This window comes from Pterocles gutturalis, unplaced genomic scaffold, assembly GCF_000699245.1.
Source record: "Pterocles gutturalis isolate BGI_N339 unplaced genomic scaffold, ASM69924v1 scaffold34660, whole genome shotgun sequence".
NCBI classification, from domain to species: Eukaryota; Metazoa; Chordata; class Aves; order Pterocliformes; family Pteroclidae; genus Pterocles; species Pterocles gutturalis.
This window is the reverse complement of record NW_010141969.1, coordinates 12920-16177: the sequence shown is the minus strand read 5'-3', so window position 1 is coordinate 16177 and position 3258 is coordinate 12920. Positions and strand designations below refer to the sequence as shown.

At 34.7% G+C, this 3258-nt stretch overlaps 1 protein-coding gene across 1 annotated transcript; it reads left to right on the top strand.

Annotated features, from left to right (window-relative positions):
- Positions 1-227: 227 nt before the first annotated feature.
- GPER1 (G protein-coupled estrogen receptor 1) lies at positions 228-1728 on the top strand. Its single transcript, XM_010084216.1, has one exon. It carries the CDS (start codon positions 650-652, stop codon positions 1721-1723), a length of 1074 nt encoding a protein of 357 aa, XP_010082518.1. The 5' UTR covers positions 228-649; the 3' UTR covers positions 1724-1728.
- The last annotated feature ends 1530 nt before the right edge of the window (positions 1729-3258 follow it).

Here is a 3258-nt window from a genome sequence, read left to right as displayed (position 1 = left end):
CTACATTTCCACATTTTCCAATACTGAATCCCTAAAGGGTACACAAAATTTTAACAGATCTGCCCTCATAATATATTACAATCTAAAGCAAATTTAAATTCTTTCAACTGAACCTTTGTATATATATTCAAACATGACATGTCCTGCAGCCTCAGCTGTTAAATTAGTGGAAGCACAATGCTGGAGTGTGAGATTAATGGTTTTCCATTTGCAAATTGCAGGTCCAAGGATGTTCATTGATTATTAAAAGAAAACAAATGGAGCTAAAATTCTACTACCTACCAACCTGCATGAAGAAACACTGTTGATGAAAAGGTTTTATTAAAGAGATCCAAGTACCATAATGGTAAAGAGATTCCTACATGATTTTAAGGCATACAGGAACTGCAAATTCTCTCATTTGCAATGTATATAGTGTCCGGTAAAAAAAATTAAGACATTTACTATTTGTAGCATTCTATTTCAGTCAACTTTAAATCTAATTAATTTCACTTCTAAAGGGTTTTAATTTCCTATACAAAAGTGTACATCTTTTTCCATTCCAGTCAAAATGCTTACTAGGAACTTAGTTGAAAACAACCAAAAATCTGGGGTTTTTTGGCATTTCCACTAAACTGTGAGTACTATCTTTTCTTCAGATGTTTTAACCATGGAAACTTATTCTGCCTCAATATCACCTGTTCTGTGTAACAGCACAACTTTTAGCCTAAATGGATCACATTTGTGTAATGAAAGCTTATCTTCTAGATTAGCTGATAAATCAGAACACCAACAATATGTTATTGGTCTTTTCTTATCATGTCTTTACACAATATTTCTTTTTCCCATTGGTTTTGTAGGAAACATTCTGATACTGGTTGTCAACATAAGCTTTCGTGAAAAAATGACTATTCCAGACCTTTATTTCATAAATCTTGCAGTAGCTGATCTAATTTTAGTTGCTGATTCTCTCATTGAGGTTTTTAATCTTGATGAAAAGTATTACGATATCACTATTATTTGTACCTTTATGTCTTTGTTCCTTCAGATCAACATGTATAGCAGCATTTTCTTTCTGACATGGATGAGTTTTGACAGATACATAGCACTGGCAAAAGTAATGAGGTCCAACATATTTCGCACTATGCAACACGCCAGATTAAGCTGTGGTCTCATATGGATGGCGTCTATTTCTGCAGCACTAGTTCCATTTACAGCTGTGCATTTACAACACACCGGAGAGGTCTATTTTTGTTTTGCAGATGTAAAAGAAATCCAGTGGCTAGAAATAACCTTGGGGTTTATTATCCCCTTTGTGATCATCGGTCTTTGTTACTCATTAATTGTTCGAGTTCTTATAAAAGCCCACAAGCATAGGAGTCTTCGCCTGCGGCGACAAAAGGCTCTTCGAATGATTTTTGTTGTTGTTTTGGTTTTCTTTATCTGCTGGCTACCTGAAAATGTCTTCATTAGTGTTCAACTTCTTCAAAAGAAAAGCGAGCCTGTCTCTTCAAGCAGCCCATCCTTCAGACACGCTTATCCTTTAACAGGACATATTGTGAACCTAGCAGCTTTTTCTAACAGCTGTTTGAACCCCTTAATTTACAGTTTTCTAGGGGAAACCTTCAGAGACAAACTGCGACTGTACATTGAACAGAAAACAAAAATGTCAACTTTACATCGTTTCTGTCAGGCTGCCTTAACATCTGTCGTTCCTGACAGTAATGAGCAATCAGAAGTCTGAGTTAGTAGTGGTTGTATAAAAGATATGACTGAAGTTGTGCAAACAGTGAACAAAATGCTTGCTACTAACAGAAAAAAGTGCATTTGCTTATATATATATATTGTATCACTCTACTGAGTATTGAAGGTTTATATTAAAAACATGTTTTTATGACAAGACTTTAATGTAAAAGAATGTTTTAGTCAGATTGATATTTAATTCTGAACAGGATTATTAAAAACAGGGCTGAAGGAGCTTTGTTTTGTATTATATAGGTATGAATGACAATATTGAAGAACATTTTATCAAGTTAGGAAGACTCTAGATGTAACCTGATTATCAGAGATGCTACTTTGCTGGTGTATATAAGGTACTTCCACTAAAATAATGAAGCTGCCAAAACCGTGGGGGAAAATCATTACAACATATTGATGTGGAGATGCAGAAAACATTGATTTTTTTTTTCATCCAGGTATGTTAAGATAAATTACTTTACTTAGAAGAACCACATAGTACTACTGTCACTGTATTCTAGCATGTCTTCCATGATTAACTTTTTTTTTTAAATCTTAATATAATCTAGCACAGTGGTGAGTTTTTGTCTCATAAATGTAATCTACTGTTTACATCAGCACTTGATCAAAACTGAAATCATCTGTAACAATATTGCTCATCTCAAAGAACTTCACAGAAACAAAATGTTGTGTTTCACTCTGTCTTTTAAGGGTTGCCCATGACAGTTGTTCCCAGGACAGACATAACTGGGCCTTTTTGTCAAAAAATACCAATGCACATATCCATACATTCATATCTGCCTTTAAATGCAAGCTGCACACGATCTATTTACATTTAGCAGGCATAGAACAAAATGATGCAGCTTTAAAAAAAAAGTCAGTTTCTGAAAAGAACATAAGAATTGCTTATAAAATCGACAGAAGCATCGGTTTTCGGAAAGGAAGAACTTAGGAAATGGGGAGTGTTACTAGCTATCAGTGTGATTAGCTATCATCAGAGGTGCCCTTTGTGCACCATCTCCCCACCTCCAGAACCCACTGCCCTTTCAAGATTTTCAGATGCACGTTGGTTGCTTTGTTCATTTGAAGATCAGTTATACTAAGAAAAAAAATGTTAGCACCACCTACTTGAAAACAATAATTTTTAAATTTCTACTAGAATATAACTGGGGTTTAAATCTGATTAATGTTCAGCACCCGTTACTGCTGAACTTGTTCAGAGAAAGCTATAAAGTTCCTAGAGATTAGTGTGCGAGATCATTAAAACATCACTTGCTGCATCTCCGGAATGAACAAACTCAGTTCACCTCTGTGTTCATTGACTCAAGCACCAGAACTCTGCAGTATAAGATGCTTTTTCCTATTTTCAGATGTCATATATGAATTAATTTGCACACGAACAGATTTTAAAGGTTTTTTAAATGTAGACAAACAAATGGCTAAAGTTACTAAGCAATAAAGAACACAGCGAAAAGAATGATTCCACTCATATTTCTCACAAAATACTTTGTTTCCTACTGGAAGCTTTGGCCGCAAAAGACT

Excerpts from the sequence above, each read along its gene's own strand:
- GPER1 (XM_010084216.1), top strand. The coding sequence starts at position 650 with ATGGAAACTTATTCTGCCTCAATATCACCTGTTCTGTGTAACAGCACA.